The sequence below is a fragment of the Accipiter gentilis genome, chromosome 6, assembly GCF_929443795.1.
Source record: "Accipiter gentilis chromosome 6, bAccGen1.1, whole genome shotgun sequence".
NCBI classification, from domain to species: Eukaryota; Metazoa; Chordata; class Aves; order Accipitriformes; family Accipitridae; genus Astur; species Astur gentilis.
The window spans coordinates 4430077-4440428 of record NC_064885.1 but is presented as its reverse complement, the minus strand read 5'-3'; the positions used below and the strand labels follow the sequence as shown (position 1 = coordinate 4440428).

The window sequence follows — 10352 nt, the reverse complement described above, 5'->3', positions numbered from 1 at the left end:
AGTCCATAGATTGACCTAGGGCGGCCTGTCGGGAGCTGGTTTGGCCGCTGCTGTGCAGCTGGGGACAGGAATGAGGGTGCAGCGCCCGGGCAGGGACGCAGTGCGGGGATACGGGGACGGAAGCACCGGGAGGACAGACGGACGGACGGATGGATGGGGACACTGGTGGGATACAGGATGGGGCACGGGGGAGACGAAAAGGAGCAGGCCCCGCCCCCGGGCCCGCCCCCGCCCCGCCCCTCGGCGGGAGGCCCCGCCCCTCGGTTGGCGGCCCCGCCCCTCCCGCCGCCGCCGCCGCCGCCGCCCGGGCGCAGCCGGCGCAGGGAGCGGAGCGGAGCGGCGGGGCTGAAGCTCGGGGCAGGGCGGCTCCGCCATGGTGGGTCGGCTCAGCCTGCGGGAGGTGCCCGACCTCCCGGACATGAGGAAACGGGGCGACGCGGGGCTCGACAGCCCCGACTCCGGTTTGCCCCCTAGCCCCGGGCCCGTCCCTCCGTCCTGGCTTCTCTCCTCGGGGGGCAGCCCCGACCGCACCGCGACCAACGGGTTACCGGAGCCCGACACCCCCGCGCCCGCCGCCGCGGTGAGTACCGGTACCGGCCGTGTCCCCGTGTCGTGTCCCCCCCCCCCCCCACCGGCCTCCGCCTACCCCTCCTGCCCGCAGCCCCGGTCTCCGGCTGCTGTGAGGGAGCCCGCCGGGGAAGCGGGGAGTCCGTTGGGTCGGGGGAGCCGGCGGTGCTTTTAAAAAGCCTCCGGTTTTGGGGTCGGGTCTCGCCCATGCAAGGGAAGCCCCTGTCTCCACTGCCCCAGGTAGGGGTTGGGACGGTGTCGCAGCACTTTGTCTTTGAAAATCCCTGTGGAAAACGAACTCTCGTTATTCCAGAGAGTGACCCAGGCTGGGAAGTTTGTATTTTAACCTGTGGTTTCAGGTAATAGCGTCGGAGAGAGATGCGCTAGTTTTCCGCAAAATGATTTTTGAATGTTGGCGCTGAGTTGTTGGTACAAATATTCTGGGAACTGCAGATCTAGAGGAAAGATCCCTTTTCTACAGGGGTGCTTCCGTGAAATTGGAAAAGGCCGTAGGAGAACCGTGTGTCGAACGGGAGAGATGCTCGCAGCCCCCTCGCCCCTGGATAGTAAAGCACATGTGCAGAGGTGGCTTCAAAAACACGAACGGGGGTTTCTTCCCTTCTGGCAGTGGGACATTGCCGGGCCGGTGTCAGCTCGCAGTGCTGCCTGTCCAGGAAAAGACCGTGGGGACGCTCCATGAATTGCTGCTTGGTGGGAATGAGTTAATCCTTCCCAACAGGTTGCATGTGAATTAGGTTGGATTTAATGCCTTCAAATAGTAGCCGGAGCGTAGCTGTGAAATGAGGAGGTTGCTCATGGCGAGGTGCCCTGCAATAATTTCCTGCTGTGATCTGCCCGTGGGCATATCTGGTGAATCCAGCAAGGAGAGCTCTCTCCTACACTCCTATAATGTTAGCTATAAATTGAAGGTGAGCTCATACAGCGGATGGACTATAGTTTGTGCTGTAGAAATCTATGCTGCACCAAGGAGCTGTATTTCTCTCTCATTTCCTAGAGTAGTTCCTCTGAAATTAGCTCCTGGAATTAGGAGTCTGTCTTCAAAAAATACACCTTGCCACATCTTTGATGCTGTAGACCAGTGTCAAGTCAGACCTGTAGGTTGCACCTGTAGGCATGTCTTGGGCTAGCAGATGCTCCCGCGCGTAAATGTGAACCTCAACAGCACTGTACCAAGGGCTAAATAAATGTGTTTTCTTGAGAATATACCAAATTGTAACATAAAAGGGATTGTTTTTGTGGTTTTTGCAGAATTCTGTGTTCTCCCCCAGCCCTGTTCTCTCCAGCTGCCCTCCAAGATTGTGTCCTTTATCCTTTGGCGAAGGAGTTGAGTTTGACCCTTTACCGCCGAAGGAAATAAGGTAAATACTGTGTTATGATCATCTAGTTTTGAAGGAGTTAGCATGTAAAGGAGTAGTTAGGCCTTATCAGTGCCTGTGAGTCAAGTTAATTTATTTGCAGAGCTATTGTTCCATGCAGCTGTACGTTCCTGGACCTGGACATTTGTAGAGACTGAAGGAGCGTTCAGCCTCTTTTAATCCCATATGTTTTTTTTCCAGGAAGACTTTCCTGTATTTTACTATCCTGCTTTTACTTCATTGCACTGCTCCAAAATGTTGCCTTTCAACTGATTAACCAGAAGGTAAACATGAGGGAAGATCTTCAAAGCAGCCATCTTTCTAGGACTGTTTTGTTAGGGGAAATGAATTTTGCTCTCGTAACCTCATGGTTTTATAATAAGCACTTTACGTCTTATCAGCTGTGGCTGGTTGTATGAAGTAAAAGAAAAGTTAGTATTCAGAGAGTGCATAATTATTTTTTTTACTGCACTCCATCCCTTCACAGCCTGTGAATTATTCCTTTGAACGTCATGATTTGCAGTAATGAGAAATGAAGGCTCCCGGTTGATGACTGTGCAAGCAGAGGTAGACCGATACAATCAAACGGAAGCCTAATGCAGGGGAGGGTAGAAAGGGTTGATGCCCTGGTGTGGGGAAGGAGCCTGCGCCGTGGCTGGAATTGACGGCAGTTAGCACTGTGGAAAAGCTAGCACAGAGTTGTCACTGTGTGAAGCAGATGAAAACTTTCTTTTGCAATTCAGACACAGAGGATTTTCTTGCCAGCAGAGTCTGATGTGCAAATTGTAGTATTTTCCTGCCAGTTGAATCTTCAGAAGTTTGCTTTCAGAGAGTGCCCCGTGCCGGGAGCGATAGCAGAGAACTCATGTGTGACTCTTGGCAGAGGAGAACTCGGACAATAATGTGTGCTTCCATGGACTCGGCACTCAGAGGAATTAGGATGCTTATGTGCACAGCCTAATTGTGGATCTAGGCCTGGGTTTAGGCACTGGAGTTTGAAGGAAGTTCTTAGGTTCGTAGAGCTTAGGCTTAAAACGATGGACGTGAGGATCAGGAAGATGTTTGGTAGCGCTGGCAGCTGAACAAAACAGTGATAGTGCCTGGTGTGCTGCTAATGTAAGGCTTTTTCCTCTTCTCATAAATAAGATGCCAGCAGACAGTTTTTGCATGATGTGGCTGTTCCTGTGTTGAGGTGACAGGTGGAGGGCTGGGGAGCTGCCCCTGTACCCAACGGCTCTGCTTTCCAGAAAATGCAGCCTCCTATTCCAGAGCAGAGCTCATGCAGGTGTCTCTCGTATTTCAGGTACACATCCTCGGTTAAATATGATTCGGAGAAGCACTTCATCGACGACATCTATATGCCAGTGGGCTTAAGCATTTCCTCTTGCAGTCAGACGGTGATCTGTGTCCCAAACTGCACGTGGCGCAATTACAAAGCGGAGGTCCACTTCAAGCCCCGCAACAAGCCCCAGCGTTTCACCAGCACCACCATCGTCTACCCGAAGCACGCCAAGACTGTGTACACCACCACGCTGGATTACAACTGTCGTAAGACCATGCGGCGGTTCCTCTCCAGCGTAGAGCTGGAAACGTCAGAGTGCCTTGGGAACGACTGTGTCCTGGATGGTTGCTGACTGACGGCTGTGTCTCTTGCTCTGATCCATCCCAGTCCCGTCTAACGTACTGTGCTAACTCTCCACTAGCTAAAGCGGGTACAGACCCTAACTTTCCGGTCAGGCTAAGGGAACCCTACCTGTCGTCACCTCTTTCTCAGCTCTTAATTCCTGCTTTAAGCATCAGAATGGCCTGAACGCAGTTTTCTGTGGGAACATAACTTAGTAAGGAACTTGTTTCTTTGCCTTTAAAGTCGTGAGTTCCCTCCCCTTCCCCGCAGTGCAGTAATCAGATGAAAATAACGGGAAGTATTTTCCCAGAGAAAAAATTGACAGGTAAGAAAGAATGTGGAATAGTGCCTGGCAGGTGGAAATCCATTTGATGCTTTGTGGTGATGTGCAAAAATAAGGGTGGTTCGCTCTGTTGCAGAGAATTTACCAGGTCATTTGGTTACAGATAGCCAGAGCTGTCATTCGTTTCAGTTTAGATCGCGAGACTGTTTTCTCTAGAAGAACCATCTCCTGGAAATTGCTGGAAAAAGCTAACAAAGAAAAAATCTGGAATTTTGCATTTAACAGATACAAAAACCTTATCCTATGGCATTCACGTCTGGTTTGAAGGTGTGAGTTGGAAAGAAGAGGAATTCTGAGTAGAGCGGGAGATAAACTGCTTTTGCAGCTCCAGGCAGCAGAGAAAGGATCAGGTAACTCAAGTTCTTTAGATGAATGGTGCAATGTATCTTCTGTACTTATAATGATTTCTACAGCGCTGTAGTCTGTGTAACACACTAGTATTTGTGTGTGTGTAGTAGGACTTGTAATGAAGAATATCAGGCCAAAAATTATCCCTGTATTGTTGGAAAGTCAGGTCTTGACAATGTGGTGGTGGAAAAACACCAGTGCCTGGTTTTATGGTCATTGTACTGTCTGCACTGAGGGAGTTGTAATTCAGAAAGTTTCAGAAAATGCACCATCTATACAGGGACCTAGAACGGAGAAGATGACGCTGGAATCAGGTGTGAGATGCTGTCGTGGTGGGGGTTGTGAAGAGGTAGATGGTAGCGAAGGACAGGCAAATTTTTATTGCACAGCAAAATCCACAGCTGTAGCTATGAGCTTCCCTATTGAGCTTCTCATCGCAAAGGTCCCTGTCCTCCCTAGACTTTGGGATTCAGGATGTCACTGGGATGGGGTAGCATTTGCCTGTCTGTAGGCTGCTAAATAACCCCTCCAGTCCCAAGTGCCTGATGAGTTTGGGGACCAAAGGGAATAACTTCAGATACTCTGAAAGTCCATCTGGATGTTACGTGCATTAGTTTATGGTGTGCTTTGATGAAAATAAGATGGAGAGGCTTCTTTATGCAGATAGTTCTTTTCTATATTGATAGAGAGCAGTGGAGTGTGGAGAGCTTCTGCTTTTGGGAGCGTGGCTTACATTGGTGGCTAGTATGGTGTAGCAGCTCAGAAACACTTGGTAGACTTGACTTAGCTGGACACGGCTTTTCCATGTGTTCCAAAATGCCTCTGAAGTGCCTTCTGGTGCATCATCAGCCCTGGTGCTGCTTTTAAAGAGGGCTTTGCTAGTTCATAGCCCTGAGGGTGAATTTTGTCAGTGGTGAGTTAGAAACTTGGGACCCTGTTCTTGAGCCGTACTGTAACGCGTGTTTGTGCAAGTGTGATGAATGTTGTGGAAGTGTACTCTAGTGTGAACTGAAATGATTTGGGAGACAAAAAATGCAGCAGGAAGGAAGGCTTGAATTTGTGTGGTTTGGGTTTTTTGTTGTTTTGGTTTGCTTTTTTACTTATTTATTAGCTCAGAACAGAACGTCCTTAATCTTTGGTACTTGCCTCAGAAAACCAGATCCTAAAACAATCCCAGGGTGACAGAGGATGCCAAAGTCAGGTAGGCATTGCTCCAGAGTTGTTAAGAGCAGAGCGGTCTTCTCATTAAACGTGTTGGTTTCAGACTAGAGTATTTAGGAGTTGTGTCTTAAATACATGTTGTGATTCTCCCCTAAACATTGCTCCAAAATATACTTGTTGTGTAACAGAAGGCACAACTCAGCCCCTAAGTGTGCGGGGTTTCAAATGGACAGAACTCTTCTTTGGGAAAGCTATTGCATCATTGCTCGCTTCGCAGTTTCGTGTACCTTGTTCCTGAAACATCTGGTGCTGGCCACTGTTGGACACAGGACGCTGGAAGAACACGGACCCTGGATTGCTCCGACAATGCTCTTCCAATGAATTCATTTGTAGGAGATCTAAGAGAAGATTATTTTAAGTTGTAATCATTAATTGTCCCTAGTTAGAAATTAAATGACCCTTACCCTATGGTTTTAGGATAAAGTACCTGATTTTTATAAAGCAAACAAATTATGTACCTCTTAAAAATATTTTAATTGGTAGAGATACCTTTTAAATTATTTATGTTCCAACATTTGCAAAGCTCTGATTAGCTCTGTGCAAGTGTTCTGATGTCTGTGATGTTCCTCCCTGCCCCGCCTGCCCCCTCCCCCCCAATTTTTAATTTGTCTTTTACTTTATTGGTAATAAATGATCTGAAAACCATCATACAGGGAAGTCTCTATTTTTCATTCAAAGCTTTTCGGTGTTCATTATGGTATTTACTTAGAAATAAATACATAATATATCCTGCCAATCCCAACTGCCCTCTTGTTTCTCTTACATCATGTGTTGCTTTTGTTTACATATTGTAGGAAGACGTTTCCTATATAAAACTGTGTGTATTAAAAAAAAAAAAACAACACCACCACCAAATGTTGTGGTTTTATCAGTTCAGTAAGACACTGAAAAAGTGCCTTGAAGACAGCTGAAAATCTTCTCCAGTATGTATTTGAGTCATTCATCTGGTATAGTTTTATTTTTGAAGAGAGTTTCTGGTATGGATTTCAGCATATCCTACAAGTGAAGCACTTGCCCTTTTCAAATACAACACATATTTAACCAGACAGGAATTTCTTTTTAATTTTGGTTAAAAATGTACATGCTCAAATGCTACATCAGTAAAATAAAATAAGACTAAATGTGTTATGCATTAAACTTTATAAAAACAAAATAGATGGTTACAAACTATTGTTTTGAGAGAAATGCTGTAGTGTGTTTCTGGATGCTTATCTGTTCTTTAAACCTTCCTGAATTTGCAGGTCTGCTGATTTTATTAGTATCTTTGGCAGAGTAGAAATGGATGCAACTGAACATTCAGTTAATTAATTCATAATGGGATTTTTTGCTTACTTTTTATGGTTCATCTGGTTATCTGCTTGCAAAAGCTCCATAGATTTGCATGTAATAACATTATTGGAATCTAGGGAGCTTTGAAGCTGTTCGAAAGCGTGCCACTGCTCCTGCGAAAGTCTGTGCAGGCATTTGAGTATCATGCGGTGTTTAAAGTATTAAACAGGAGAAAAGCCATGCATAAACATCAGTTGCTGTATAAAAGACAGTTCGTTTGAAGAGCCACTAAGAAAAACAACTTTAAAAATTGTAACAGCATCTTTCAGGATGGCTTCAGGAAAAACTTTCTCTCCTTCAGATGTGCCCTCTAACTTCCAAATACTTCCTTTAGCGTGGCCTGGGCTGTTTTCCTTTCATATAGTAGTAACACTCTGTATGAAAGATGTTCCTTTACTATGAGAAGCTGAAGTAGGGGAGTACAAGGCAGCCTACTGCTTGACGTGATTTTTAATTTATGTTGGCCAAATGAGCTTCTAGTTAGTACGTACCATGACAAGGATAACCCTGTTGTTATAGATGTGCTCCGATTTCCTTGTATGTATCCTGTGCTTCTCCAGAATGTCAAATCTGAGGGTCTGATACAATGAATTTTTATAACAAAATAAAATACTGTACCTAACAATTAGATTACAAGCCAGGAGATGAGGGCTGGATTCCAATCCCGATGTTGCAGCTTGCTTAGTTTCAAGTACCAGGTAAGTTTGTGTGCCTGCAAATCGTTTTAGCCTCCAAACAAGGTATCCAGTCATTCAGCTGCCCGGAGCTCAGTTTTCCCACCTGCCGCAAGGGCTGTGCTTGCTGGTTTCAGGACCAGCAATTCAGATGTGAACACCCGAAACGCTCAGGTGTAATGCAGTGAGTATTATTTTGAAATAAACTAATAGCAATAACAAGGGGTACTCCAGGACAAATAGGCAGTGTGGAAAGGAGCACTTTCAAATTGTTGAAGTAGTCTGAGTTGCAGCCATATTTTAACTAACGGGTTGGTTTGGTTTTAAAATATAAATGTCCTGTTCTCCACACATATATAAGACAGTGAGTAATCAGTACTAAGCTACAGAACTTGTTGGAAGATATTTGAGTGACACCACTGGTTGCAGCTCAGAGACTGTGCTAGCTCGTTCAGCAATCAGGACCAGTTCACGCTTGCTCCTCTGGAAAATAACTGCGGCAATCTTCTTTACATACTGTGCAATCTCTGCTTGTGCGTGACGCCCTGCGATGAAGTAATGGGCAATGCCTGACACTCAGGCATGGCTCGGTGGGCAAATGTTGCTGCATATACAATTCGTACCGTTTCCTTCTGTTCATCTTATAGATACGCAGCCTTTCTTCCTCTGCTACAGGATCTTCAAGACTGGTGTCCCATCGAAGGCTTTCATTTAGATGAGCAGAAAGACCTTGATCTGTTTGACTAGAGTCCAAAATGGTGGAAATTGATGCTAAAACCTTGTTTATTTCTGCATCCATCTGAATCTCTTTTGCATTATTTTGGGCTGAGTCAGTGTTTCTCCCAGAACTTGGGATTTCAAGCAATGGAGGGGGGTGGGTCTGCTGTTTTCTGGTTTTGTGGTGGGTTTTATCTGTTAAAATGATAAACGCTGTTAGCAAAAATGTATGCATTGCCTCTCAGGCTTTCCTGCTTATTTCATAATGAGGATGATGAGACAAGTGCTTGCTGTGCCTTTATGTGCCCATTAATAAGAAACCAAATCTATAAGAAAATATTAATGGCCTAAAAATCTTATTTTTAAGTGGGAAATATCTATTTATCTGATTGGCTAATATAACGATTCTCACATGTAAAATGTATTTATTGAGGCTGTTAATGCATTAATAGCACTTCTATATTGGCATCAAGTTCACTGTGCATGCCTAACTCGATTTAGGCAGGAAATTGATTCTTAGTTGTTGGGGATTTTTTTTAAGCTGTTACCCATTAATACAGCAAGCGATGTGATTGTTTGGTTTGTTTTTTTTCTGGAAACTTTCAGGCACCTTTTGTACTAATATACTGGAAGTGAATGGCTATTCCTTTTCGTGGAAGATTTTTTTGAAATTAACGTCCCCTTCCTGTAGCTGTAACAGCAACTCAACCCCACTGATGGCAAGTTAAATCAGTGCCGTGACTCATGCCCATGGAATGGTGAATATTTAAACAACTATACTGTAGCTCACCAAAAGAAAACCACTAAATATTTACAGCATCCCAAATCTTCGGCAGTTTATGAAGTTTCCTACTTCTTGACAGATGTCTTATGCCTCCTACTGCTTATGCCGTGTAGTTACATGTACTCGATCTTTTTCTTTTTTTTGGATAGGTTTGTAGCTATATACAAAACTATGTATAAACAGGCTACTGTTTCAGTGAAAGGTGTTGAAGTGCCATAGATGATTTCCTAGGGAGGGTTGTTTTTTCTCTCCACAGCAGCTGTCCTGCAGGATGGAGGGAGAGCCGAACACCGTATCCTCTGGCCAACACGGACAGGTGAATCTGAGCGCCTTCCTGCTGGTACGCACGCTCCAGCCCTGCGTCCCTTCATGTCTGTGCAGTGTCAATTGCACAAACGTGATGTTGAGCAATGGTCACCTACCAGCCTGGTGCACACATGGCGTTGCTCCATGACCCCTTCCCTGCCCAGACCCTGCGTGGGGTGTTTTGGGGACAGCTACCAGGAGCATGGCAGTTTCGTGGGGGACAGTGGCCTTTGCCCGTGCCTGCTGCGGCAGCCAGCCCAGCTCACCTGCCCGCATGATGGTGGTGGTGGTGGCGCTCCTGCGCGGCAGCTGCTGCTGATGATTCTTTCTCCGCGGTGGCTTCGTGCCAGGAGCCTGCAGTGGAGCAGGGCACGGGCAGCCCCTCGCCCCACGCCATCTGCCCGCACTGCTCTCCTGCCTGCGGAGCCCTGCAGCAGGCTGGGCATGGCCCCTCACGGCCGCCCTTGAGCCTGGCAGGGAGCAAGGGAAGGAAGGTCAGCAGCCCTGGCCCAGCCTCCCTCCCTGTCCATGACCCCCCCTCCATCATCTCTCCCCTCAGTGTCTTCCCCCTCCATCTCTCCTCAGGTTTTGCCCTTCCATCAGCTCTTCCCCTCAGTGCCTTCCCCTCCATCTCCCCTCAGCTCTTCCCCTCAGCGCCTTCCCCTCCATCTCCCCTCAGCTCTTCCCCTCAGCACCTTCCCCCTCCATCTCCCCTCAGCGCCTTCCCCCTCCATCTCCCCTCAGCGCCTTCCCCTCCGTGCCTTCCCCCTCCATCTCCCCTCAGCTCTTCCCCTCCGTGCCTTCCCCCTCCATCTCCCCTCAGCTCTTCCCCTCTGTGCCTTCCCCCTCCATCTCCCCTCAGCTCTTCCCCTCCATGCCTTCCCCCTCCATCTCCCCTCAGGTTTTGCCCTCCATCTCCCCTCCCCTCAGCACCTTCCCTTCCACCTCACCTTCCCCCTTCACCTCTCCTCCCCTCAGCACCTTCCCCTCCATCTCACCGCTGCCTTCCCCCTTCCCTTTCCTTTCCACTCCCCTCAGTGCCCGCCCTTCAGTGATGTCTCCG

The 10352-nt window shown here is 47.4% G+C and overlaps 1 protein-coding gene across 1 annotated transcript; it reads left to right on the top strand.

The window, feature by feature from the left end:
• Nucleotides 1-296: 296 nt before the first annotated feature.
• On the top strand, nt 297-6121 carry RFLNB (refilin B). Its single transcript, XM_049803368.1, has 3 exons — nt 297-580; nt 1837-1946; nt 3247-6121. Exons 1-3 carry the CDS (start codon nt 374-376, stop codon nt 3575-3577), a joined length of 648 nt encoding a protein of 215 aa, XP_049659325.1. The 5' UTR covers nt 297-373; the 3' UTR covers nt 3578-6121.
• The last annotated feature ends 4231 nt before the right edge of the window (nt 6122-10352 follow it).